We start from the raw sequence: 26,764 nt of genomic DNA on the forward strand, positions 1-26,764 counted from the left end.
GGTAAGATGTTCTGGAATTAGACAGTGGTGATGGTTGAAAACTTTGTGAATATACTAACAAAATACTGAATTATACACATTAAAAAAGAAATAAGTAAAATTTTAAAACCAGAAAAAAAATTAGTAACACTAATCAGGTTATTGGCTGTTGAACCTGGACGTCAAACTGTCAGCTCCAGAGCAAACAAACTCCAACCCATCATCCAGGGTGCACACCAGAAAGACAAATACAGATACACAGTTCATTCTCGTATCAAGGTACGATACCTCTGGGGCTTCCCTGGTGGCGCAGTGCTTGAGAGTCCGCCTGCCGATGCAGGGGACACGGGTTTGTGCCCCGGTCCGGGAAGATCCCACGTGCCGCAGAGTAGCTGGGCCCGTGAGCCATGGCCGCTGAGCCTGCGTGTCCGGAGCCTGTGCTCCGCAACGGGAGAGGCCACAGCAGTGAGAGGCCCGCGTACTGCAAAAAAAAAAAAAAAAAAAAAAAAAAAAATGATACGATACCTCTGAAATGAGTAAAGAGACACAGTGAACACTTCCTCATCTTCTTAGGTGGAGACACGTGTCTCTCTGCTTTTTGAAAAATGACAAACCTTCCTCTTAGACAAACATCTCATTGTGTCCCGTGGTCTCCTGCAGGCACATCTGTTGAGAGTGAGAGGGTTGGGTCAGCACCAAGCATCTTTATGTATCCAGCAGGCGTCTGGATGGGAGGCTGGGTCCCCTCAGGACAACGTCTGCTTTGAGATGGACCTCTTCTTGCCCTATTCGTGAACTGCTCAGGGAGGCCCGGCCACCAGCTCTCAGCAGTCTTCACGTCTGGCCTTGGCAGGGTGTCTGACTCACATATGTGAACACACCCTGCAGAGCCTTGAATGGTCTTCATCTTCCTCACAGGTAGAATAATGGGGTCAGATTTGATCATGGAGTTGTGAAGAGTGTTCCAGGGAGCATCACCTTCAGAGGGGTAGGAGGTGAGACTTGGGGAGTGCTATTAGACACTGGAAAACAGGCTCCTCGTCCACAGGACCTCTCCGGGGCTTTAACGTGCTGAAGGGGGAGGCAGGATGCTTATATGGATTAAGAGCCGAACCCTGGAGTCACACAGTGATTCGGGCATTCATTAGCTGTGTGACCTTGGGCAAATGACCCAACCTCTCTGAGCCTTAGTTTGCTCACCTCTAAAATGAGAGTAACAAGAGTACCTCCCTTCCCAGTGAGGCTGGGAGGCTTCAATGTGTCAAAGTGGGGCTAGTCAATTATCATTCTGTGACTCACAGCTTGGTCTTGGCCCTTGTGGGAGCTCAGAAAGCACAGCAAATTGTGCCCTGTTGGATATGAAGGAGTTTTCCAGGGACAGGGGAAGGGGGAGGGAATCCAAGGCAAAGGGAAAAGCAGGCACAAAAGCATGGAGGCACGACTGACCGTGCTGGCCTCGAGAACTGCTGAGATGCAGACATGTGGGTGACTCAGGCACGGTGAGTGGGGGAGGGAAGGAGGCAGCAAGGGAGCAGCTGGAGAGGGGGCTGGGCCACAGCGAAGTCACTGGGAGTCACAGAACAGCTCTGGAGAGCATCCGGCCACTGCCACGAGTAATGGAGGAGAGCAATGAAGGTGCTACGTGCATGGGGAGGAGGGGCCAGCTGGACACGACCCTTCTCTCCCCCAGCCTCGTGGCTAAGAAGGCCCTCTCTCCTGCAGGGGATGTGAAAGGAGACCTCCTGAGGCCGGCAGTCAGGCTCAGGAGAGCTGAGAGGGCTCTCAGCCAGCCAGGGGAGCCCCGGGGAACTGGGGCAGGTGAGCATCGCACTTGAAGCTATGCACGGGGAGAGGGTGCAGGCAGCAAACAGACTGTTTTGAACTAGGAATTAGATTCACGTGGCATAAGATACAAAAATGTCATGGGACCAAAAGGCAGAAGAGGTAACATGAGGGGGTGGGAGCAACCTCTGGGCCAGTTTCCTTTCCTAATAAGTAAAATAAAACTAGGCCCCCAAATTGAGGTCAAGCCTTTCTCCTTGGGACCAAGAGAATGGACACATGCTCCTGAATTTGAAGAGCACCAGCCTGCGTGAAGTCAGGAAGGAACCACGCAGGCAGAGAGCAGTCAGGCCGCAGGTCTGGAAGCGGAGGAGTTTCAACTCCCCCTCCGGGAATTGCAGCTCACCCTGGCTGCTCTTACTCCAAAAACTTAGGAAAGGAAAAAAGTAGGAAAGAATTAAGATTCCACACCTGGCAGTTTTAACTTACAAAAAAGGTATTTATTAATCTAATTTTCCTTCTCTTGCCATAATCCAGAAGCATGACGCTGACGGCCTGACATATCAGTGTGAAGTTGTCGAAAGCCCCACCAGTCACTGATTCCAAAATCCCATGACTGGCCTTTGTTAGGCAACAGGACTGCAGTTACAGCATGGTTTCAAGTCCATACAGGAAGCCCACCAACCCCAGGGTCTCCCACACCTGTCATGGCTCACTGGGTGGGTTGTGGAGCGTGAGAATCAACAGCACCGAGCAGACGGACCGAGAAGGCTTCGGGCAGAACACTGCTGCGAAGTTGAAGCTGTCCACCCGCAAGGCTGCTCGGTCACAGGCCTGGTTCCCTGGGAAGCATCTCTCTTTGGCCGAGGGTCAGAAGGCTGCACACCCAGATCGCCCTGAGAAGCAGTCCCCACACACCAACCCGAGCTGAGCCGCCATCGCTCTTTCCAGCGGGTCCGCCCAGCCCGCTGGCGCTACTGCTGCTTGTGTGGAAGAGCCTTCCTGGGTGGTGGGAGCTCCCTGTGGATCAGGGTGAGTCCGCAGAGGATGAGGAAGACTCCTCCCCACCACAAGACCTCCTGGCACTCTCCATACAACACAAAACCCAGGAAGGCCTGCAGGACAGAGACAGCTGTGAGGCTGGGCAGGCACATGCCCACAGGATGCGACCACAGTGGGTGGGCACCACATGACTCCCCTGTGGCTGAGTGCCCTCCTAGGGCGGGAGGGAAGGTCTGGCGCTGGAAGTCTTGGGCCTGAAACCCATCTGTTACCTTCAGCGTATCTCACCTGGGGAAGTGGGGAGGGTACCTCCTCACAGCATCGGACCGAGCAAAGCGCACAAGAAAGCCCAGCAGAGGCCGGCAGCCAGGCCCAGCACACAACTGGTCCACCAAGTCCTCCCTGCCTGGACTGCAGGGCTGAGTGGCTCAGCCCCACCTGGGAGAGAAGAACCTCGACCCTCCACAGCTCCTGCCTGAGTTCACAGACCCCTGAGGAGCAGCAAGCAAGTAGGCTTTTGACAGTTGGACTTCATCCCCATCTAACTTGAGAATTCCTCCAAGTTAGAGATTAGAGGGGCAGCCACCAGGAGTCAAGACACAGCCCAACCTCTGCTTCAGTTCCTGGCCCTTCTCCTATGTAGAAAGCAGGGGTTGCCCAAGGACAACCCACCCAGAACCCTCCCAGAGCCCAGGTTTGGGACAGAGAAACTGTACGCTCAGGCTACTCACCGAGCTGAGGATATTTGAAAAAGTCACTGTGACAGATGCAGTGGCTGAAGACATGGAGACACTGAGGCCCCGGCTAAAGAACGTCCACATCAGAGAATTGGTGGCGGCCATCACAATAATGCCTAAGACGCAGAAGCCCACGTTCACCTGCAGGAGAAAGTGTCACTGCAGCCACGGCCAGCCCTGGGCAGCATGACCGGCAGACTCCTCACAGCAGCCAGGGTCATGGTTACTGCTGGCAGCCGGGCCACCACAGCCTGGGGGTCCTCAGAGCTTTCCTGCACAGGGCTTCACTTAACCCTCAGCAGGGCGCACACCCACTTTACACCTGAAACAACCTCAGAGAAGACCCATATTTGGCCATCTTGCCAGCCATGTGACCTTGGGCCGAGGTCAAATGCGAATTCCTATCCAGTTATTTTCTATTGAACACCAGTCTCTTACTGCCCCCACAGTGACCAAGGCTTGAAGTTCAATCCCGGAGGGCCAAGTACTTATTACTCGATAGGAGGGATGAGTAAATCGGGGGCAGAGTCCTCCCTTCCCGGGAGCAGGTAAAGCATGTGTAAGTCCCGTCTCCCTGCCATGCTGTGAAGGCTGCATCCCACTCGGGCCGGTCCCATCGGGCATTCTTGAGCTTCTACTCTGAGCCAGGCCCTCTGCTAATTGTTTTAAGTACATTTGCATTTATTCCTTAACTTCATTTTACAGATAAAAATCCTGAGGCATTAAGTAACTTGCCTAAAGTGCTACAGCTGGGGGGAGCCGCCAGGATTCAAGCCCAGGCAGTGTGGCTCCTTGCTCTGAACCAGGACACAGCCATTCCTGGGGAAACCACACCTGGGACTATTTGAAGGGCGACCCCAAGCATCACGTGGAGAACTTGCAGATTTCTTTTTTAAAGGAGAGCCTTGAGAGAAGAGAGGACCTTCAGAAGCCTCCTACACAAAGGATAGGCAGACCCCTTCCTTGGTTTTGAGTTTTAAACCTGCCTGCAGACAGAGCTGCTTCCTCTGGGGATGGTTTCCATCTAAACCTAATACGCTCATTTCTCGTTAACAGTTTCCCAGCAACTGAATATATAGTGTCTTGAGGAAAGAGTGCCTCTGCGTGATTTACACAGAAGCACTGTATATGCCAGTGCCAGCCTGCTTATGTAAAGGCTTATGAAGGTCCGCTGCACAACTGAGAAGACAAGAAAAACCTCATGGCTCACAGTCACTCATCTTACGTTGGACCACTTACTCCAACAATTACAGCCAGCAGGATACCAACCGCAAGCATGGCAGCTCCCACTGGGTTAGCCCTAAATAGGCTTACACCTAAAGAATCAGCCTGTCTACTGATTCTTAGGTCAGGGCCTAACCCTGGGTTGCAGATGCAATGAAACCTCTTTAACAAGCAGAAGCTGGCCTGTGACTCGGGATGGAAGCGGCAAAGACGTACACCTTAGCAGACATGGGGAGGTAGTTCAGGAGTTCTCAGCATTGGGAGGAATGTCCAGAACATTTCTCTCAGTCAAAATGAGAGATAGAGAAGACTTCCCTGGTGGTCCAGTGGCTAAAACTCTCCCAATGCAGGGGGCCTGGGTTCAATCCCTGGCCCCGGGAACTAGCTCCCACGTGCCCCAACTAAAAAGATCCCACGTGCCCCAACTAAGTCCCGGCATGGCCAAATAAATAAATACATATTTTTTAAAAAAGGTAGAGAGTGGATGTAGGAGGTGTGCATCTTCCCCAAAAGCGAACTAACCCAATCGGAGAACAGATTTTAGGTGTCCCCAGACGCGGCGCCGCAGCGAGTTGGCCTGGGGAGGCGGATGGAAGCTGGCGGAGACGTCGGTGCAGGCGGCTGCGCACACACTGCCCCTCTCGGCCTGTGACATCCCACCTTGAAGCCCGCTGCGCCAGCCACGGACCCCCGGAGCAGCACACTCAGCGTTGGACTGCGGCCTCACGTGACGCGACGCTCACGTGGGTGCGGTGGCCAATAGAGGCTCCCCGAGGGCCTAGAGGGGCGGGGCCGCCGGCAGAGTCCTAGGCCTCCTTCTCCCGGCGTTGGCTTCTTTGCGCGTTAGGTTTAGGCTTTCCCTGGCTCAGTCCTGGACCGATGTCCAAGGCTGACAGTGGCGGTGGTACTGTGGTTGCTGATGTAGACTAACTCTTCGTGGCCTAGCAGTTTCAATCCTTGTCATTAGGTGTGGTCCAACATCGGGTCCCCTGGGAATCTGTTTAACTCCCAGTTCCCGCCCCACACCCGTTGAAACAGAATCTACTTTTTAACAAGACCCCCAGGAGAGCGACATGCACCTTAGAGATACTTCGGCAGAGGGCGCCAGAGACCTGCAGACTCAGCAAGAAAGTGGGCTAGGGTTAGGGCTTCTGACAATTCAAAAGGCCCTGATGGATATATGCTCATTGCAAGAAATTTAGAAAGTATATTAGAAAATTTCATCCATAATCACTCCACTCAGATAATTGGGATTAACATTACTTCCAATTTCCAATGTACTTACTTTTAAAATGTTTTCGTTTAAGTAGTACGTTTCTTTGAAAATGAAGTGCTGTTCAAGTGTATAAAGGCCAATTACACTCTTCAGGAAAGTCAGTTATTACAGTACTTTTTCTACATGTATAGTTTTATATATAGCACACGTTAAAAAATAGTGCATATACCATGTATGGGACTATTTTTCTAAACATGATCTCATAGTGCACATACTGTCCAGCAGCATTGTTTTTTTCCATTCAGTAAGTTTTCATGTTAGTACTTACGTGCCATCCTCTCACAACGTGGCTTTGTGGCTCCAGTGAAAGCATGGATAACCCTGATAACTCCTATTAAAATTTCAAACTGGCCAATTTTTGTAGTTGTGAAAAGCGAGGCTCTGAGAGGCACTGTGCCACTTTGCAAAGAGCTGTGTGAACCCCAGCGCAAAGATGATCCCATCAGAAAGCTCTTACCTTACTTGGAACCGACAGGAAATTCAGTGGTGCTGTGCTGGATCAACTGTGCCTGCTTTATAAGTTTTCTTAGAACAAATGATGCCTCTACTAGCATTAGAGGTTGAGCATCTCAGAGCCACCTCCTCTGTAAAGCAGACTCTGCTACTCCCCTACCTTTACACCACTCATGTGGTTGTCTGTCTGCCTCCCTGCTAGCCTGTGAGCTCCTTGAGGGCAGGGACATGTTTCTTTCTTCTCTAGGTCCCCAGTGCCCAGCACAGGGCCTTGTCCTGGTGATGATGGCTGAATTGATACCATCCTTGGACACCCAGCTAGGAAGTAATTTCTGCCTCCTGGACAAAAGCTCCCATGTGCACACATATCACCTGCTAGCAATCTTGTTAAAATGAAGATCCTGACTCAGGTCTGGAGCTGGATTAAGATTCTGCATTTCTAACAGGCTCCCAGATGGTGCTAACGCTGCAGGTGGTAGGGGGAGTGGGGGGGGGACGGGGGACGGGGGACACACCACACTGAGTAGCAAGTCTGTGATTAATCGTTGCCCTCAGCACACTCACACGCCTTGCAACATACTTGCCTCCCTAACTGGGCTCCATCAGGCAGATGTTATGCATGTTTTCTCTTTGTTCTGCCACAGTGCCCAATATTGTGACCGGCTCCTGTCCTGCTACGAAAGTTTGAGTGAACAGACTATGATTTGATTATAAAAGATAAAATTAAAAAACTTACTAACAGCACCATGGTGTTAACTAGAGCACCCTTAACTGGGAGTGTGAAGGGGAAGGAATACCTCATCCCACATTTATTTAATGGTATTTTTAAAATTAATTTTATTTTTGGCTGTATTGGGTCTTTGTTGCTGCACACAGGCTTTCTCTAGTTGTGGCAAGTGGGGGCTACTCTTCGTTGTGGTGCACAGGCTTCTCGTTGTGGTGGCTTCTCTTGTTGCGGAGCATGGGCTCTAGGCGCCCCGGCTTCAGTAGCTGCGGCTCACAGGCTCTAGAGCGCAGGCTCAGTAGTTGTGGTGCACGGGCTTGGTTGCTCTGCAATATGTGGGATCTTCCTGGACCAGGGCTCGAACCCGTGTCCCCTGCATTGGCAGGCGGATTCTTAACCACTGCGCCACCAGGGAAGTCCCCACATTTATTTAAAAAGCAATGAAAACAGACATCAAAGATGGCTTGTGGACAAAAGATGACCTATCGAGTTCTGGGAGACCCATTCAGACTCTGCCTCAAATTTAGGGCCTAAAGTCACAAATTTAAGAGGCCTTAGGGGCCAAGGAGGGAATTTAAATGTGTGAAGTTCCCCACCCCCCTCCCCATGAGACAGGAGGGATGGGTGTGGCCTGTGATGACCTAGCACCATCTGGGAGTCTGTCTTGTCTCTTTTATGCCCTCTCTCCAACCTTACCTCAGTCTCTTCCTCCCCTCACTTTGATGGCAAAATATTAGCTCTCTGCACAGACACTCAATAGAAATACAGAGGCAGAGTTTTGGAGGAAAAAGAAAGAGTAGCTTTGTTCTTTGCCAAGCAAAGAGAGAACATAGCAGGCTGGCGCCTCAAGAACTGTGCCCTCCTCCCTGGGGAATCAGGAAATGTCTTATAGGTGGGGCTTGCAGTCTGGGGTAGGTGATAAGGATCAAAGTAGTGAAGGTCTTGCATTCTTCTTCTCTCTGCTTTATTTCAAAATGGTCACAGCTGGCGTCAGGCAGCCGGGTAATTGGGTCTGTTCATCTCTGGGTTATTGGCCCAGGACCTTCTTGCTGAAATGCAGAACACTCCAAGGGGTTATTTGTTACAAGGGAGTGTAGGGGGTGTATATACCAGGGGCAGGATGTAATTCACAGAGTCAGAGAGTCTTAGAGGTTAGCTTTGTGAAGGACAAAGCTAATTACAGACACTACAGATCAGTAACAGTTAAAATAAAACTAGGATTGATTAACTCTTTCAGGCCAATTTATGCTGCTTCTCTAGCCTGTTCATTGTTCCTTTATTTTCCTTGTTTGTCAGAAAATAAAAACCTCATTTCAACAAGACAAGGACACAGGGGCTTCTTTTCGCTTCCAACTTGTGTCCGTTCTTTGCCCAGTTAAACAAATGAGCACATACGTACTCAGGATCAGGACTGTTCCAGGCAGCAGAATTGCCAGGATGACTAAGATCCCTGCACTCCTTGGGTTCTGGCTTTTTGTAAAACTTTCAGTTCTAGCTCCCTGTCCTTAGCTGGCCTAAAGCTTTATCTCCTTTTCCTTGCTGTGAGTGACGTTATGGGTTGAATTGTGCCCCCTAAAAAGATATTGAAGTCCTAATCCCCAGCACTTGTGAATGTGACCTTATATGGAAACGGAGTCATTGCAAATGTAGTCAAATTAAGATGAGATCATTAGGGTGGGCCCTAACCTGACTAGTGTTCTTAGAAAAGGCAGACGGGAGAATGCCATGTGACCATGGAAACAGAGATTGGAGTGATGCATCTAAAAACCAAGGAGGGCTTCCCTGGTGGCGCAGTGGTTGAGAGTCCGCCTGCCGATGCAGGGGACACAGGTTCGTGCCCTGGTCTGGTAAGATCCCACATGCTGCGGAGCGGCTGGGCCCATGAGCCATGGCCGCTGAGCCTGCGCGTCCGGAGCCTGTGCTCCACAACGGGAGAGGCCACAACAGTGAGAGGCTCGCGTACCGCAAAAAAAAAAAAAAAAAAAAAAAAAAAATGCAGAGTCAGGGGAGAGAGGAGGCCAAAGGGCACAGAAGATTTTTTTGTTTATGTATATATTTTTAAAAATTTATTATTTATTTTTGGCTGTGTTGGGTCTTCATTGCTGCACATGGGCTTTCTCTAGTTGTGGCGAGCAGCGGCTACTCTTTGTTGTGGTGGCTTCTCTTTGTTGAGAGCACAGCCTCTAGGCAGACAGGCTTCAGTAGTTGTGGCACACAGGCTCATAGTTGTGGCTCATGGACTCGAATGCAGGCTCAGTAGTTGTGGCGCGTGGGCTTAGTTGCTCCGCGGCACGTGGGATCTTCCCAGACCAGGGGTCAAACCTGTGTTCCCTGCATTGGCAGGTGGATTCTTAACCACTGTGCCACCAGGAAGTGCTGTTTTTCCTTGTCTTGCCATAAAATATGAATTTTATTTCACGAGGTGATAAGATCCAAGCCTCTTTATTACCAGCTTCACTGCACCACCTTCTCCTACCTCCAAGGCAGTCAGTGTCTATTCTTTACCTTACACTGAATTTCAGTTTGTTCATTTCTGGCTCTTAGGGATTTACTATTACTATTCCTTGAAAGTTCAACTATGCATTAATTTTCTAAAATAGTTTTTCTTCAGTATTATTGAGGTATAATTTACAAACCATAAAAGTAACTTAAAAATTTTTTTTTTCATTTCCTGAATCAGTTCATTAAGAATTTGCCTTTTTTTTTTAAATTTTTAATTTGGCTCCATCGGGTCTTAGTTGCGGCACACGGGACCTTCATTGCGGCACGTGGGATCTTTCATTGTGGTGCTTGGGCTCTTCGTTGTGGCATGCAGGCTTCTCTCCAGTTGTGGCTCTTGGGGTCCAGAGCATGTGGGCTCAGTAGTTGCAGCACGTTGGCTTAGTTGCCCCTCGCCATGTGGGATCTATAGTTCCCCAACCAGGGATTGAACCCATGTCCCCTGCACTGGAAGACAGATTCTTAACCACTGGACCACCAGGGAAGTCCCAAAATTAATCCATTTTGAATGTAGTTTAATTTTTATAAATTTATAGAGTTGTGCGACCATCACCACAAAACACTTTTAAAACATTTCTGCAAAAGAAAACCACATTTCTGCGACATCAGAAAGTTCTCTTGTGGGAATTCTCTGGAGGTCCAGTGGATAGGACTCCACGCTTTCACTGCTGAGGGCCCGGGTTCAATCCCTGGTCGGGGAACTAAGATCCCACAAGCCGTGTAGCACAGCAAAAAAAGAAGTTTCCCTTGTGCCCATCCCCAAGCAATCAGTGATTTGCTTTCTATCACCTGGCCTTTTCTGAAAATTTCACATAAATGGAATCATACAATATGTGGTCTTTTGGGTCTGGCTTCATTCACTTAGCATGCTTTTTTCTCCCCCCACACCCCCACGGTTCCTGCATGTTGTAGGAACATGTATCAGTTTGTCTCTTTTTTTATTGCTGACTACTACATGTAAAAAGTATTCAATGTCATTAGTCATTAGGAAAATATAAGTGATATGCCACTTCATACCCTCCAAGATGACTACAGGAAAACCTGACGGTAACAAGTGTTGGTGAAGATATGGAAAAACTGGAACACACTGCTGTTGCGAACATAAAATAGTGCAGCCAAATGGTCTGTTTGGAAAAGTTAGACAATATGTTAAAAAGAAGACGAACACATATTCACCAGATGACCCAGCAGTTCTTTTTAACATCTTTATTGGATTATAATTGCTTTATAATGTGTGTGTGTGTTAGTTTCTGCTTTATAACAAAGTGAATCAGCTATACATATACATATATCCCCATATCTCCTCCCTCTTGCATCTCCCTCCCTCCCACCCACCCCCACCCATCTAGGTGGTCACAAAGCACCCAGCTGATCTCTCTGTGCTATGCAGCTGCTTCCTACTAGCTATCTATTTTACATTTGGTAGTGTATATATGTCCATGCCACTCCCTCACTTTGTTCCAGCTTACCCTGCCCCCTCCCGATGTCCTCAAGTCCATTCTCTTCATCTGTGTCTTTATTCCTGTCCTGCCCCTAGGTTCTTCAGAACCTTTTTTTTTTTTTTAAGATTCCATATATATGTATTAGCATACAGTATTTGTTTTTCTTTCTTACTTCACTCTGTATGACAGACCCTAGGTTCATCCACCTCACTACAAATAACTCAGTTTCCTTTCGTTTTATGGCTAATATTCTATTGTATATATGTACCACATCTTCTTTATCCATTCATCTGTTGATGGACACTTAGGTTGCTTTCACGTCCTGGCTACTGTAAATAGAGCTGCAATGAACATTGTGGTACATGACTCTTTTTGAATTATGGTTTTCTTAGGGTATATGCCCAGTAGTGGGATTGCTGGGTCATATGGTAGTTCTATTTTTAGTTTTTTAAGGAACTTCCATACTGTTCTCCATAGTGGCTGTATCAATTTACATTCCCACCAGTAGTGCAAGAGGGTTCCCTTGTCTCCACACCCTCTCCAGCATTTACTGTTTGTAGATTTTTTGACGATGGCCATTTTTTTTTTTGATGACAGCCATTCTGACTGGTGTGAGGTGATACCTCATTGTAGTTTTGATTTGCATTTCTCTAACGGTTAGTGATGTTGAGCATCCTTTCATGTGTTTGTTGGCAATCTGTATGTCATCTTTGGATAAATGTCTATTTAGGTCTTCTGCCCATTTTTGGATTGGGTTGTTTGTTTTTTTGATATTGAGCTGCACAAGCTGCTTGTAAATTTTGGAGATTAATCCTTTGTCAGTTGCTTCATTTGCATATATTTTCTCCCATTCTGAGGGTTGTCTTTTGGTCTTGTTTATGGTTTCCTTTGCTATGCAAAAGCTTTTAAGTTTCATTAGGTCCCATTTGTTTATTTTTGTTTTTATTTCCATTTCTCTAGGAGGTGGGTCAAAAAGGGCCATGCTGTGATGTATTTCATAGAGTGTTCTACCTATGTTTTCCTCTAAGAGTTTTACAGTGTCTGGCCTTACATTTAGGTCTTGAATACATTCTGAGTTTATTTTTGTGTATAGTGTTAGGAGTGTTCTAATTTCATTCTTTTGCATGTAGCTGTCCAGTTTCCCCAGCACCACTTACTGAAGAGACTGTCTTTTCTCCATCGTATATTCTTGCCTTTTTTTTTTTTTTTTTGTGGTACGCGGGTCTCTCACTGTTGTGGTCCCTCCTGTTGCTGAGCACAGGCTCTGGACGTGCAGGCTCAGTGGCCATGGCTCATGGGCCCAGCCGCTCCACGGCATGTGGATCCTCCCGGACCAGGGCACGAACCCATGTCCCCTGCATCGGCAGGTGGACTCCCAACCACTGCGCCACCAGGGAAGGCCCTATTCTTGCCTTCTTAATCAAAAATGAGGTGACCATATGTGCGTGGGCTTACCTCTGGGCTTTCTATGCTGTTGCATTGATCTATATTTCTGTTTCCATGCCAGTACCATACTGCCTTGATTACTGTAGCTTTGTAGTATAGTCTGAAGTCTGGGAGCCTGATTCCTCCAGCTCTGTTTTTTTCCTCAAGATTGCTTTGGCTACTTGGGGTCTTTTGTGTTTCCATATAAATTGTGAAATTTTTTGTTCTAGTTCTGTGAAAAATGCCATTGGTAGTTTGATAGGGATTTCACTGAATCTGTAGATTGCTTTGGGTACTATAGTCATTTCCACAATGTTGATTCTTCCAATCCAAGAACATGGTATATCTCTCCATCTATTTGTATCATCTTTAATTTCTTTCTTCAGTGTCCTATAATTTTCTGCATAGAGGTCTTTTATCTCCTTAGGTAGGTTTATTCTTAGGTATTTTATTTTTGTTGCAATAGTAAATGGGAGTGTTTCCTTAATTTCTTTCAGATTTTTTTTACTATTAGTGTATAGGAATCCAAGAGATTTCTGTGCATTAATTTTGTATCCTGCTACTTTACCAAATTCATTGATTAGTTCTAGTAGTTTTCTGGTGGCATCTTTAGGATTCTCTATGTATAGTATCATGTCATCTGCAAACAGTGACAGCTTTACTTCTTTTCCAATTTGGATTCTTTGTATTCCTTTTTCTTGTCTGATTGCTGTGGCTAAAACTTCCAAAACTATGTTGAATAATAGTGGTGAGAGTGGACAACCTTGTCTTTTTCCTGATCTTAGAGGAAATGGTTTCAGTTTTTCACCATTGAGAATGATGTTTGCTGTGGGTTTTTCATATATGGCCTCTATTATGTTGAGGTAAGTTCCCTCTATGCCTACTTCCTGGAGGATTTTTTTTATCATAAATGGGTGTTGAAAGCTTTTTCTGCATCTATTGAGATGATCATATGGTTTTGCTCTTTCAATTTGTTAACATGGTTTATCACATTGATTGATTTGCGTATGCTGAAGAATCATTGCGTTCCTGGGATAAACCCCACTTGCTCATGGTGTATGATCCTTTTAATGTGCTGTTGGATTCTGTTTGCTAGGATTTTGTTGAGGATTTTTGCATCTATGTTCATCAGTGATATTGGCCTGTAATTTTCTTTGTGACATCTTTGTCTGGTTTTGGTATCAGGGTGATGTTGGCCTTGTAGAATGTGTTTGGGCGTGTTCCTCCCTCTGCTACATTTTGTAAGAGTTTGAGAAGGATAGGTGTTATCTCTTCTCTGAATGTTTGATAGAATTCGCCTGTGAAGCCGTCTGGTCCTGGGCTTTTGTCTGTTGGAAGATTTTTAATCACAGTCTGTATTTCAGTGCTTGTGATTGGTCTGTTTATATTTTCTATTTCTTCCTGGTTCATTCTCGGAAGGTTGCGCTTTTCTCAGAATTTTTCCATTTCTTCCAGGTTGTCCATTTTATTGGCATAGAGTTGCTTGTAGTAATCTCTCATGACCCTTTGTATTTCTGCAGTGTCAGTTGTTACTGCTTTTTCATTTCTGATTCTAGACTTGAGTTTCCTCCCTTTTTTTCTTGATAAGTCTGGCTAATGGTTTATCAATTTTGTTTATCTTCTCAAAGAACCAGCTTTTAGTTTTATTGATCTTTGCTATTGTTTCCTTCATTTCTTTTTCATTTATTTCTGATCTGATCTTTATGATTTCTTTCCTTCTGCTAACTTTGGGGCTTTTTTGTTCTTCTTTCTCTAATTGCTTTAGGTGCAAGGTTAGGTTGCTTATTCGAGATGTTTCCTGTTTCTTAAGGTAGGATTGCATTGCTATAAACTTCCCTATTAGAACTGCTTTTGCTGCATCCCATAGGTTTTGGGTCGTCGTGTCTCCACTGTCATTGGTTTCTAGGTATTTTTTGATTTCCTCTGATTTCTTCAGTGATCACTTCGTTATTAAGTAGTGTATTGTTTAGCCTCCATGTGTTTGTATTTTTTACAGATCTTTTCCTGTAATTGATATCTAGTCTCATAGCGTTGTGGTCAGAAAAGACACTTGATACGATTTCAATTTTCTCAAATTTACCAAGGCTTGATTTGTGACCCAAGACATGATCTTTCCTGGAGAATGTTCCACGAGCACTTGAGAAGAAAGTGTATTCTATATTTTTGGATGGAATGTCCTATAAATATCAGTTAAGTCCATCTTGTTTAATGTATCATTTAAAGCTTGTGTTTCCTTATTTATTTTCATTTTGGATGATCTGTCCATTGGTGAAAGTGGGGTGTTAAAGTTCCCTACTATGATTGTGTTACTGTCGGTTTCTCCTTTTATGGCTGTTAGCATTTGCCTTATGTATTGAGGTGCTCCTATGTTGGGTGCATATATATTTATAATTGTTGTATCTTCTTCTTGGATTGATCCCTTGATCATTATGTAGTGTCCCTCTTTGTCTCTTGTAATAATCTTTAAAGTCTATTTTGTCTGATATAAGAATTGCTACTCCAGCTTTCTTTTGATTTCCGCTTGCATAGAATATCTTTTATCATCCCCTCTCTTTCAGTTTGTATGTATCCCTAGGTCTGAAGTGTGTCTCTTGTAGACAACGTACACACAGGTCGTTTTTGTATCCATTCAGCCAGTGTATGTGTTTTGGTTCGATCATTTAATCCATTTGCATTTAAGTTAGTTATCGATACGGATGTTCCTATTACCATTTTCTTAATTGTTTTGGGTGTTATTGTAGGTCTTTCCCTTCTCTTGTGTTTCCTGCCTAGAGAAGTTCCTTTAGCATTTGTTTTAAAGCTGGTTTGCTGGTGCTGAATTCTCTTAGCTTTTGCTTGTCTGTAAAGGTTTTAATTTTTCTGTCGAATCTGAATGAGATCCTTGCTGGGTAGACTAATCTTGGTTGTAGGTTTTTCCGTTTCATCACTTTAAATATGTCCTGCCACTCCCTTCTGGCTTGCAGAGTTTCTGCTGAAAGATCAGCTGTTAACTTTATGGGGATTCCCTTGTATGTTATTTGTTGTTTTTCCTTTGTTGCTTTTAATATTTTTTGTTTTTAATTTTTGATAGTTTGATTAATATGTGTCTTGGTGTTTCTCCTTGGATTTATCCTGTATGGGACTCTCTGCCCTTCTTGGACTTGATTGACTATTTCCTTTCCCATATTAGGGAAGTTTTCAACTATAATCTCTTCAAATAGTTTCTCAGTCCCTTTCTTTTTCTCTTCTTCTCCTGGGACCCCTATAATTCGAATGTTGGTGTGTGTAATGTTGTCCCAGAGGTCTCTGAGACTGGCCTCAATTCTTTTCGTTCTTTTCTCTTTATTCTGCTCTGTGGTAGTTATTTCCACTATTTTATCTTCCAGGTCACTAATTCGTTCTTCTGCCTCAGTTATTCTGCTATTGATTCCTTCCAGAGAATTTTTAATTTCATTTATTGTGTTGTTCATCATTGTTTGCTCTTTAGTTCTTCTAGGTCTTTATTAAACATTTCTTGTATTTTCTCCATTCTAAGATTTTGGATCATCTTTACTATCATTACTCTGAATTCTTTTTCAGGTAGACTGCCTATTTCCTCTTCATTTGTTTGGTCTGGTGGGTTTTTGCCTTGCTCTTTCATCTGCTGTGTTTCTCTGTCTTATTTTGCTTAACTTACTGTGTTTGGGGTCTCCTTTTCACAGGCTGCGGGTTCGTAGTTCCCGTTGTTTTTGGTGTCTGTCCCCATTGGCTAAAGTTGGTTCAGTGGCTTGTGTAGGCTTCTGGTGGAAGGTACTGGTGCTTGTGTTCTGGTGGATGAGGCTGGATCTTGTCTTTCTGGTGGGCAGAACCGCCTCCGGCGGTGTGTTTCAGGGTGTCTGTGACCTTATTATGATTTTAGGCAGTCTCTCTGCTAATGGGTGGGGTTGTGTTCCTGTCTTGCTAGTTGTTTGGCACAGAGTGTCCAGTACTGTAGCTTGCTGGTCATTGAGTGGAGCTGGGTCTTAGCGTTGAGATGGAGATCTCTGGGAGAGCTTTTGCCATTTGATATCGTGTGGAGCCGGGAGGTCTCTTGTGGACTAAAGTCCTGAACTCGGCTCTCCCACCTCAGAAGCATAGGCCTGACACCCGGCCAGAGCACCAAGACCCTGTCAGCTACACAGCTCAGAAGAAAAGGGAGAAAAAAAGAAAGAAAGAAAGAAAGAAAAAATAAGATAATAGAAAATAAAGTTATTAAAATAAAAATTTTAAAAAAAGGAAAGGAAGAAAGAAGAGAGCAACCAAACCAAAAAACAAATCCACCAGTGATAACACGCACTAAAAACTATACTAAAAAAAAGAAACCAGACAGACAGAACCCTAGGACAAATGGTAAAAGCAAAGCTACATAGACAAAATCACACAAGGAAGTATACACATACACACTCACAAAAAGAAAAAGGAAAAAATATATATATTCACGAAGCCCAGGCCTCATTCTATGCAGATAGCTGGGGACCCTGGTTTTAGGTTCATCTCTGATGTGCATTCTCTGAAGCCGAGTCCATTTCTCAGGAGAAAGAACGGTTGTGTGAGGGAACTGTTGACCAAAACTGCCCTCCTTGGCCAGGCACGATGCAAACCGCTTGCATGAGTTGTCTCACAACACAAGGTCCCTTCCCGATAAGGAACATGGTGCTGCTGCCGAAAAGTAATGGGGAGAACTTGGGAGAGGCTGAAAGGATCCAGCGATTTTGAGGCAGGAGATAGATGGGCCCCAGTATGAGCAGCTGGAGTGTGTCCCCTGTGGACAGATACTCCAAAACAGCAGGAGAGAGGAGAAGCTAAGCCCTTCCCAGATAAGAGACCATTCTCGAAGTCAAGGAGACCATCCCAACTACACACACACACACACACGTGCGCACGTGCAGAGAAAGGCTCCTTGAAGGTCAAAAAGGGTGGGGGCACCACCCTATAGTAGGTGATGTCAAGCTACCCAATGGCCTCTTCACTAGAATCCACCTTGGCTAAGAGATGCATGTGCACACATGGGAGTGAGGCAGGAGATAGCTGGGCTCCAGGCTGGGCATTTACAACTGGCCTCCTGTTTACATTTCCTGAGGAAGGAGGCAGGTGGGCTCTAGGCTAGGTATTTACAACCAGCCTCCTGTTTGCACTACGAGATAGCAATAACAACAGCAACAGGGTAAATAACGGGACTTTGTCTCATGAGGACACTTTAAGATAACAGTCACAGCGGAGAAAGAAAGAGGCTAAACACTGAGTAAAGGATCGAGAGGTCACATGTTCCCCATCCTTGGGGCAAGGGAGACACTGCACATGCACAGAAAGGCTCCTTGGGGGTTAAAAAGGAGGGGGCGCCACCCCATAATAGGTGATGCCAAGGTCTCTGGGCTGGAATCTATCTTGGAAAAAAGTTGTGCACGCATGTCAGGGAGGGTCCTAGGGCAGGTCAGGTGTGGAAAAAGAAACCAGATAATTGGCCAAAGGCAAACAAAGACCCGGAAGAACTGCTCTATATAAATGACTTAACTGCCTCTTTACTGTACTCCCCCTCATTAGGGGGGACGCCCACACCCTTTCTCTCCGGGTGTGCATCTGTGCCTTGCTTGTCTTAACTAAACAAACTGTTTCTCTGTGTGCTCTCCCACTTGTTGTGCTGTGTCTCTAATAATAAACTTTGTACCTGTTTTTGCAGTTTTTGCCTCCTTGAGAAATGCATTTTTCAATGGAGGCAAGGGCCAGGGGAATTTAGCTTCCAGCCTCTAGCCCCTGGTAGACTAATGGCTAGGATTCCTGGTTTTCATCCAGGCTACCCAGGTCCAATTCCTGGGCAGAGAACTAAGATCTTGCTTCAAGCCACTGCCCGCTGCTGCCTCTCCAAGATGGCGAAGACACTGAGATATACCAAATATGGACTCAGAACCAGGCAAAGCAAGATGACTGGCCAAGGAAAACCAGAAGAAATGCCCCATAAAAGTGATTCAAACTACCATGAGAGCACGACTCTCTCTCTGAGCCCGCCCATGTGTCTATCCACATGTACTCTTTTTCCTAATAAATGCTTTACTTGTTTCACTACTTTCTGACTCTATGTAGAAATTCATTTCTACACTGCTGACAGGCCAGGGCCTTGTGACTGGTCACTGGTCCCTGGTGGTCTAGTGGCTAGAATTCAGCGCTCTCACTGCTGCAGCCTGACTTCAACCTCTGGCTGGGGAACTGAAATCCTGCTTCAAGCCGCTGCAGGCCGAGGCCACCTGAGATCAACTTCACCCCTAGGTATCTACTCAAGAGATGTGAAACATTTTCATAGCAAGGAGTATTTAGAGCACAGTTATCCACAGTAGCCCAAAATTGCCAACAGTTCAAATTGTAACCGAGCAGGACCCTACAGGGCCTTCCTGGGACAGACCCTTCCTCCACTTCCTCTGCTTTAGCTCCTCTCTAAGCACCTAGATAATAGTATCTGATGGCACATTCTCTGAGTTGTTTTATAGATGCTAAAACCCCCACCGAATGGAAGAAGTTAATTACTGGATAACCCTGAGTGCATAGCCCCCAGACCTAAGGACTGATAGTGTTAACCCCTGTGACACTGCCCTGTTACCTCACCATCGACCAGTCAGAGAACTGGGCACGAACTTATCACAAACCCTGAGATGCCTCTCCCACAACTTGCTTTTTTTTTTTTTTTTTTTTAAGGATTTATTTATTATTTATTTTTGGCTGCACCGGGTCCTAGTTGCAGCATGCGGGATCTTTTGTTGTGGCGCGTGGGCTTCTCTCTAGTTGTGGCGTGCTAGTTTTTCTCTCTGTACTTGTGGCATGTAGGCTCCAGAGCACATGGGCTCTGTAGTTTTCAGCATGCAGGCTCTAGTTGAGGTGCTCAGTAGTTGTGGTGCACGGGCTTATTTGCCCCATGGCATGTGGGATCTTAGTTCCCTGACCAGGGATCGAACCCATGTCCCCTGCATTGTAAGGCAGATTCTTTACCACTGGACCACCAGGGAAGTACCATCTTGCCTTTAAAAATGCTTTGCTGGACTTCTCTGGTGGTACAGTGGTTAAGAATCTGCCTGAAAATGCAGGGGACATGGGTTCGAGCCCTGGTCTGGGAAGATACCACATGCTGCGGAGCAACTAAGCCTGTGTGCCACAACTACTGAGCCTGCACTCTAGAGCCCACAAGCCACAACTACTGAGCCCATGAGCCACAACTACTGAAGCCCGCGCACCTAGAGCCTGTGCTCCGCAACAAGAGAAGCCACTGTGATGAGAAGCCCACGCACCACGATGAAGAGTAGCCCCCGCTCACCACAACTAGAGAAAGCCTGCACGCAGCAACGAAGACCCAACACAGCCAAAAATAAATAAATACGTAACTTAATTAATTAATTAAAAAAATGCTTTGCTGAAGGACTTCACTGGCGGTCCAGTAGTTAGGACTTGGCTCGTTCACTGTGGTGGCCTGGGTCGGGGAACTAAGATCCCAAAAGACACACGGCACGGCCAAAAAAAACAAAAAACAAAAAAACCCCACAAACACGGTGTCAGTAGATTGGCTGCACGAGGGTGAATGGACCCAAGTTTGGTTTGGTAACACAATGCCCATCGAATGGTAAGTAAATAAAATGTGGCATGTCCATACAATGGAATATTACTCTCAATAAGGAAGAATGAAGTGCTGATACACAGAAGTTCCTTGAGGATAGGGTTTCTGTTTGCCTTGTTCACTGATGACCAGTGCCTGGCATATAATAGTTGCTCAATAAGCATATGGTGAATGAACAATATAAATCACCTTATTAAACAATTTATTTTTAAAAGATTTTATTACATTTCGAAAAATGGCCATATTAACAGTCATAAAAAAGGCCCATGAGAACACTTCAAGTAGGAATACAAAAATAATCTATATTAACAAGTTTGCTATTCATGCACACTGCACCATCACTAACCTCACTGTAAGTTTTGGAACCTGCATATTGTTGGAGCTTCTGATGCAAGACTCAAAGGAGATTATGGCAGTACTGAAGGAAAAAAATAATCTGGCCGACATCCACTGTAAAACTGCAGCTACGGGCTTTTATTTTAAAAAGACAAAAGGTTTTCTCAATATTTACAGCTTTGAAACGGTAACCTCTAACTGCAGGCTGCGGGCTGCCACAGGTGTGCACAGGTGCAGAGAGTTCATAAGAAACTTGAGGGTCAGCCCCCCAACCCCCACATACACAGGTAATAGTCGTGGCTCTTAATTCAGCTCTGCTAAGTGCACAAGGAGAGGTCTTACTTCTATAAGAGGGAAAGAAGTCTCCAAACAAGGTAGGTAGTTGATCGGGATCCTTATGATTCATTCATTTCTTTTCTTTTAAAAATAAATTTTCAGCACGCAACTTTTCTGACTCCTGGTCAGTAATTTTTAAGAAAAGGAAAAGAAAAAAAATTAAGGCTCTAATGCTTGCAGGAAGAGTTATTCTTGGCATTCATTAACTTTAAATTTCAAACTACGACTATAATTTTCCGTTTGTAAACTACTTTAACAGTAAACAAGAATCTCATGTGTATGATAACTGACTGAATTATGCTTACAATAGCAATGGCTGAATTTTTTTTTTTTTTTAATTCAGGAGGTTCCCTGAAGAAAGCAGTTAAGTGATTCAATAGTTAAATTAAATTTTAACTAAATCATCATTTAAAAACCAGAATGAGTTTATTCGGCACAATTTTCAGTTTACCTCAGCAAGCCTGATGTTTTCCTTCTTTAGCCGCACAACGTACTGGATCTTCTGATGTAGGTTTCGGTGACCTACCAACTTCCCATTTTCCTCGGCGAGACACTCCACCTGCTTCCTTAACATTTCCATCTCCTGCAGGTAAATCAATCCAGGGAAGGGTAAATGAGCTGCTTTTAATTTTTATTTTAAAATAACATTATTTCGTGCCTTCCAAGAGCACAGGGAGGGAGAGACAGAGCCCAGGTTCCCAGCTTTCGTGACCACACATCTTTGTGTGCACCGGAGCAACTGTGAACCACGGGATGCCCAATCACAGCCAGGAGACTTATGCTGATCGGCTCTGTTAATAAAAACCAACACACAAATGCACCTGGCACGTTCTCTCCTTTTCTTCATACAATTCTTCCAGCTTTGATCTTAGTTGTTCCTTTTCTTGGAACGCTTTAGACTCCAACATTCTAACTCGTTCAACTTCCTCAGTCATTGTAACGTAGTCCGTCTCTTTGTTCTGAAGGGCACTCTGGAGCTGTTCTAGGCTGTAACAGTAACTATAGCGTTATGGTCTCCCAAAGGCACGTAATTATAAAACAGTACTCAAATCAGACACTTGCCACCCAAGCCCAGAATTTTTATTTGAAAGTATCACTAATATTCAGCCCTCCCCTTTCTGACAGCACAGGAAGACGGCAAGAGCTGCAGATACACTTTTTTTATGGTTGTTTTACCCAAAACTTTCATTTTGGAAAGCTCCACAAACCGTTTTTTACACAACAAAAATTTAGAATGGAAACTTTTAGATCTAGCCCTCAGAGCAAACTGTTACTTAAGCATTATTACAGTCTGCATGGTTTATTCAGTGCCCCATATCTTAGACTAATCATTTCTGGTTTCAAAAACTGGTTCTCAGATGGTGGGACACTAGTCATTTCTTCAAGGATGTGCTATTTAGAATGTATACACTTTATGCAACTATCAATTGAAAATAAACATTAAAAAGAAGGGTTACCCATGGATGGACCTAGAAATTGTCATACTGAGTAAAGTTAAGTCAGACAGAGAAAGACAAATATCATATGGTATCACTTATATGCAGAATCTAAAAAAAAATGATACAAATGAACTTATTTACAAAACAGAAACATACTCAGACTTAGATTATGAATTTATGGTTACCAGGGGGAAAGGGAGGTGGGAAGGGATAGTTAGGGAGTTTGGGATTGACATGTATACACTGCTATATTTAAAACAGTGTTGGATAACCAACAAGGACCTACTGTATAGCACAGGGAACTCTGCTCAATACTATGTAACAACCTAAATGGGAAAAGAATTTGAAAAAGAATAGATACATGTATATGTATAACTTAATCACTTTGCTGTACACCTGAAACTAAGACAACATTGTTAATCAGCTATACTCCAATATAAAATGTTAAAAAAAAGAATAGTGTTCAAAAGGGGAAAAAAAAAAGGGGTTACCAAACAATTATATAGAATTTCACAAAACTAACTGAATCCTATAAGCTCCCCAAAGAAACAAATGTTTTTTATTTATTTTACAATGCATATGGAATAGAAAGCTGATGATTTAAGTGATGTAATACACAGAATTAAAAATACCACTTAAGGCCAACAATTTCTTGGGCGGTGTTTTCAGACTACATTCTGTGGAACCTCAGGAGGACAGTGTGGGAGTGAGGGCACTGATGTTCTCCCAATTCATCTGGAGCTGTTCTGCTTTTGTCTTATGTGTTTTGCTTTCATTTCATGAAAAGGCTTTGTGGCATGGCAGACACTGCAGCTGCCTACCCAACAGCCAACCCCTTGCTTTTTATAAAAACTCAGTTTATTCAGAGGACAAGAAAGGGAGAGGAGAAGCACACCCAGTTCCCAAAGCTTAGTAAATAATAACTGGTCTGAGCTAAAACCATGGTTATCTCTACCCCACTGCCAGATACTGGTTTTCTCAGGTTGCCCTGCAGGCATGCTAATTCTGGATAAGGAGACACAATGAATCTTGAGGGTTTCTGGGAGGTTTTTTCCCTGAAAAAAGAAAGTCCTTTTGAACCCACAACACTGCAAGCTGTGATCCTGTTTATGTTGTTTGGAGCTGCAGCAGCCATCTTGTAGTCAATAGGCCACAAGCAAGAGTAGCAAAAGCAGAAGAATGGGAAGGGTCTGGGTCAGTGATGGCATCACTGAGTCAATGCACCTCCAGACCTCTTGTTATGTGAAATTAAACATCTGCCTACACCACTGTTGGCTTGGTATTCAGTTCTTTGTAGCTTTTTAAAAGCACTGCCACATACACGTGTGGCTAACGCAATGTTTAAAATTGCTACTGTAGGCTGGGACTGATAAAACCGTGTGTGCCCTTTTCTGGAGGTTGCTTCCCTTGCAACAGTGTGGGCTCCTGTAGTCCCAGGGACACTGTAGCACTGGTTACTAGATCATGAAATAAATTACGTATCAGCTTAGATAGCTTTTATTCTTTTTGCTAGAAGGTCTCAAATGGGTATTATCTATACTTCTACAAACTATACAGGTGGATTCTCATAGATCCTGTAAGTGATCCAGATTTCTGTCCTAGCCCTACAGCTAACTGGCAAGGAACCAGTCCCCAAACTGCTCAAATGCAGATGAAAGTGTTGAACAAAGTTCTGTTCCACACCTATATTCTATTAAGTATATGATTCTATGGTGCAAATGACTCAATAACAGAGTAACAAATCTTTCACAAGTTGGGTGGTCTTTGTCAGCTGATCATTAAAAAGATTTTTTTTTTTTTTGGCCACACCATGCGGCATGTGAGATCTTAGTTCCCTGACCAGGGATCGAACCCATGTCCCCTGCAGTGGAAGCACAGAGTCTTAACCACTGGACCACCAGGGAAGTCCCTAAAAAGAATTTTTGATGACATATCACTATGTAACTTCTGGCATATTAACTTGGATAGAGTTCAAATAATTGAAGGACAATATTCTAACAAAACTTCCACTGTTATTTACTTAGTATGTGAATAAGATTTCTCAGCCTTTATATCTATAAAAACAAAAAAGTAAGAACAGAATTGATAGTGAATACTGTCTGATTCCAGAATTAAGTGCAACAGAATGAGCTAATTAAAGAAAAAGCATTAAGATAAAATGCATTGAGAGATGCATTTCCAATAAAATTTTACTTGTATAATAATTATTCATAAAAATTTACAATAAATTCAGGATAGTTTAATAATTGTCATGAAAACTCAATCCAGAAAAAATATAACACTTAGAGCCATATGAATATAATAAATTTTTACAAATTACTTGTAATTTGCATACATATTTTCATTGCTGAGTTATGATAGGGAAGTCAACAAAAAATTTTCCAAACAATATATTAAATTAGGATATAATTCTGCATGGGTATAGAATGGAAACTTAATTTCAAAGGAAAAAGGAAAAATGTTAAATTTTAGACTTACGAATTTCTTCAAGTATTTTTTTAAATGGGTAGAAAGTACCAAATCAGTTGGATAACTTTTAAAAGAACACCACAAAAGCTTTATTTCTAAATGTCACTATTTTCAGTAGGTCAAAACTTCTATCCTTTGCAATAATTTAAACTTACAATGAAAAATTTTAGACACAGTCAACTCCAAAAATGTGCAAGAGGGTATATGGTGTTTCAAAATTCTTTTAGGAGGTAAAACAAGTGAAAATGTTTGAGAATCGCTGTTCCTGATCAGATCTATTCTATTCAGAGAGTAAAATATCTTTCTAACATTTTATCACTTTGTTAATACCAACCAGTTTACTTATTTTGAACTTGACAGAAAATACAGTGTATCTTGTTTATCACAGAATGAGGCAGTTTATAAGATTACATAAATTAAAATATAAGAACTATATGAATAAAATAAAATCATGTCCATAGAAAACATATAAAGAGACATAAGGTCAAGACCAGAAGAATTCATAGTATTGATCCATGGGTCTGAGAGGGCCTCAAGGTTTTAAATCAGAGGAAACCAGAAGTGAGAAAGAAACCTGGTCGGTTATATAGTTCTCATTGTCCATGAGGAGAAAACCCATCAATTCCCCCAGGGAAGCTAAGGTTTTCCTGGCACTTATTTCTTTAAGTTTGTTTTTGGAATGGTTTCATTTGAGGAACCCCTTTAGCAAGTGGTATTTAAGAAAAGAATTTTGTAAATATCTATTATGTTCACATACTACTGCAGAAAGGAAAGAATTTACTTACCTTGTGGATATTATAAGCATTTCTTCCTTTAGAGGAATACTGGTTGGTGTTAATAAAGAAACGATCAACAAGAACTTGAATTACAAAAGAGTGTACTTACTCTGCTTTCATTTTTAGCATTTCTTCAACCAATTTATTCTATAAGAAGATTAAAGAAAGAGAAAGAACAAATGACTTAAGTTCTTAACATTGCTAAACAAAAGACTGAAAGTAATCAGTCCACTCTCCCTAATGGTAATAAAACCAATTAAAGCAAATTCCTTTACAATACGTGCATCTCAATGTTCACAATGGCACTATTTACAACAGCCAAGACATGGAAGCAACCTAAATGTCTATGAACAGATGAATGGATAAAGAAGATGTGGTACATATGGACAATGGAGTATTACTCAGCCATAAAAAAGAATGAAATAATGCCATTTGCAGTAACATGGATGGACCTAGAGATTATCATGTTAAGTGAAGTAAGTCAGAGAAATATCATATGGTATCACTTATAGGCAGAATCTAAAAATAGATACAAATGAGCTTATTTACGAAACAGAAACAGACTCACAGACATAGAAAACAAACTTACAGTTACCAAAGGGGAAAGGGGGAGAGGGATAAATTTGGAGTTTGGGATTAGCGGATACAAACTACTATACGTAAAACAGATAAACAACAAGGTCCTACTGTATAGTACAGGGAACTATATTCAATATCCTCTAATAAAACATAATGGAAAAGAATACACATATAGGTATAACAATCATTTTGCTGTACATCAGAAACTAACACAATATTGTAAATCAACTATACCTCAATTAAAAAAAAAAAGGGACATCCTTTTCCACAATCCCAGCTACACACACATAAAGGGGGTACCTATTTACAACCGTTCATGTATTGTGCCCTTTAAGGCCTCAAATAGGTACTCGATACTTGCTTCTAAATGGAGAATTCTGTGTGAGCAGTAGGCTTACTGTCTAGGCATGAAGACTAATTCACTCTTAATTCTCAGCTATAGCTAAATACTGATGGTAAATATCAAACTTAACAGGAAGACAAAAAGACAAAATTTCAATAATAAAATGGTTTCTAAAATATATAACCATAAATGCTAACTATAAAAGCATTTTTCACACAAGAAAAAAACAACTATTATGTAAAAAAAAATCATACTTTAGCAAGTCTTTCTTTGATTTCTTCTTGTTCATTCTTCAGCTGCTGCGTGTCTGAATGATTCTGTTCACTGCGTTAGATTAGGAAGGGAGGATGGG

The 26,764-nt window shown here is 43.5% G+C and overlaps 2 protein-coding genes across 2 annotated transcripts in view; both read right to left on the reverse strand.

Annotated features, from left to right (window-relative positions):
* Positions 1-2,735: 2,735 nt before the first annotated feature.
* Positions 2,736-4,778, reverse strand: LOC309828253 (transmembrane protein 42-like; the record flags this gene model as incomplete). Its single annotated transcript, XM_082663505.1, has 3 exons — positions 2,736-2,876; positions 3,495-3,641; positions 4,740-4,778. The coding sequence occupies 3 exons, from the start codon at positions 4,776-4,778 to the stop codon at positions 2,736-2,738; spliced, it is 327 nt and encodes a 108-aa protein (XP_082519631.1).
* Positions 4,779-20,405: 15,627 nt separating this feature from the next.
* The window catches only part of KIF15 (kinesin family member 15), a gene marked incomplete at its 5' end in the record, with an annotated part of 73,838 nt that continues 67,479 nt past the window's right edge, over positions 20,406-26,764 (reverse strand). The window contains 5 exons of the mRNA XM_082663838.1: positions 20,406-20,927; positions 21,258-21,389; positions 21,628-21,793; positions 25,600-25,637; positions 26,667-26,736. Of these exons, the coding sequence (XP_082519964.1) occupies positions 20,877-20,927; positions 21,258-21,389; positions 21,628-21,793; positions 25,600-25,637; positions 26,667-26,736 (457 nt within the window). The 3' untranslated portion in view covers positions 20,406-20,876. The remainder of the gene's footprint in view (positions 20,928-21,257; positions 21,390-21,627; positions 21,794-25,599; positions 25,638-26,666; positions 26,737-26,764) is intronic.

This window comes from Grampus griseus (assembly GCF_964374135.1).
Source record: "Grampus griseus genome assembly, chromosome: 10".
Lineage (NCBI taxonomy): Eukaryota > Metazoa > Chordata > Mammalia > Artiodactyla > Delphinidae > Grampus > Grampus griseus.